Source organism: Geospiza fortis, unplaced genomic scaffold (assembly GCF_000277835.1).
Source record: "Geospiza fortis unplaced genomic scaffold, GeoFor_1.0 scaffold737, whole genome shotgun sequence".
Taxonomy (NCBI): Eukaryota; Metazoa; Chordata; class Aves; order Passeriformes; family Thraupidae; genus Geospiza; species Geospiza fortis.
The window spans coordinates 1-742 of record NW_005055221.1 but is presented as its reverse complement, the minus strand read 5'-3'; the positions used below and the strand labels follow the sequence as shown (position 1 = coordinate 742).

The 742-nt window shown below is 49.3% G+C and overlaps 1 protein-coding gene across 1 annotated transcript in view; it reads right to left on the bottom strand.

Annotated features, from left to right (window-relative positions):
* LOC102031424 (protocadherin beta-15-like) overlaps nucleotides 1–737 on the bottom strand; it is a gene marked incomplete at its 5' end in the record, with an annotated part of 2,036 nt that extends 1,299 nt beyond the window's left edge. Inside the window, one exon of the mRNA XM_014311614.1 lies at nucleotides 3–737. Within this exon, the coding sequence (XP_014167089.1) occupies nucleotides 3–737 (735 nt within the window). The remainder of the gene's footprint in view (nucleotides 1–2) is intronic.
* Nucleotides 738–742: the final 5 nt, after the last annotated feature.

Below are 742 nucleotides of genomic sequence, written 5' to 3'. Positions count from 1 at the left end.
ACTGTGTTCTCAGGGAGGGGACTGCTGAAGGAACTGACCACCAGCTCTGGGGCATTGTCATTCACATCCACCAACTCCACCAACACTTTGCAAATTGCTGAAAGGCCCCCACCATCTGTGGCCCTCACACTTAGCTCATGCATTTGTGCTGCCTCAAAGTCCAGGGGTTTTGTGAGTTTAATTTCACCAGTTACGTGATCAATCACAAATGCTGAGACACTCTGACCCACTGCCTGGCTGAGTTGATAGGTGATGTCCCCATTAACTCCTGCGTCCGGATCATTTGCCAATACAGTCAGAACCACAGAGCCTTCTGGCATGTTCTCCAGAATCTTTCCTATGTACTCTTCCTGTGTGAATTTGGGAGCATTGTCATTTACATCTAGAATGACAACATTGATTTCGGTGGTGCCACTCCTAGGAGGAGAGCCCCCATCCACAGCAATTACACTGAAACCCATCTCTGCCTGCTTCTCCCTGTCTAGTGGCTTTTCCAAAACAAGTTCAAGAGACTTCTTGCCTGTGATCCCAGTCCCATAGGAGACAGTGAAGTACTCGGTCTCGGGAGAAATGCTGTAGTCCTGGACTGTGTTCCTGCCAATATCCAGGTCCCGAGCAACCTCCAACGGGAAACGAGACCCAGGCTCGCTCGTCTCCAGAATCTTAAAAGTCACTCTATCATTAGGAAAGACGGGTGAATGGTCATTGATATCGACCAGAGTGACCTCGACCCGAAAGAACT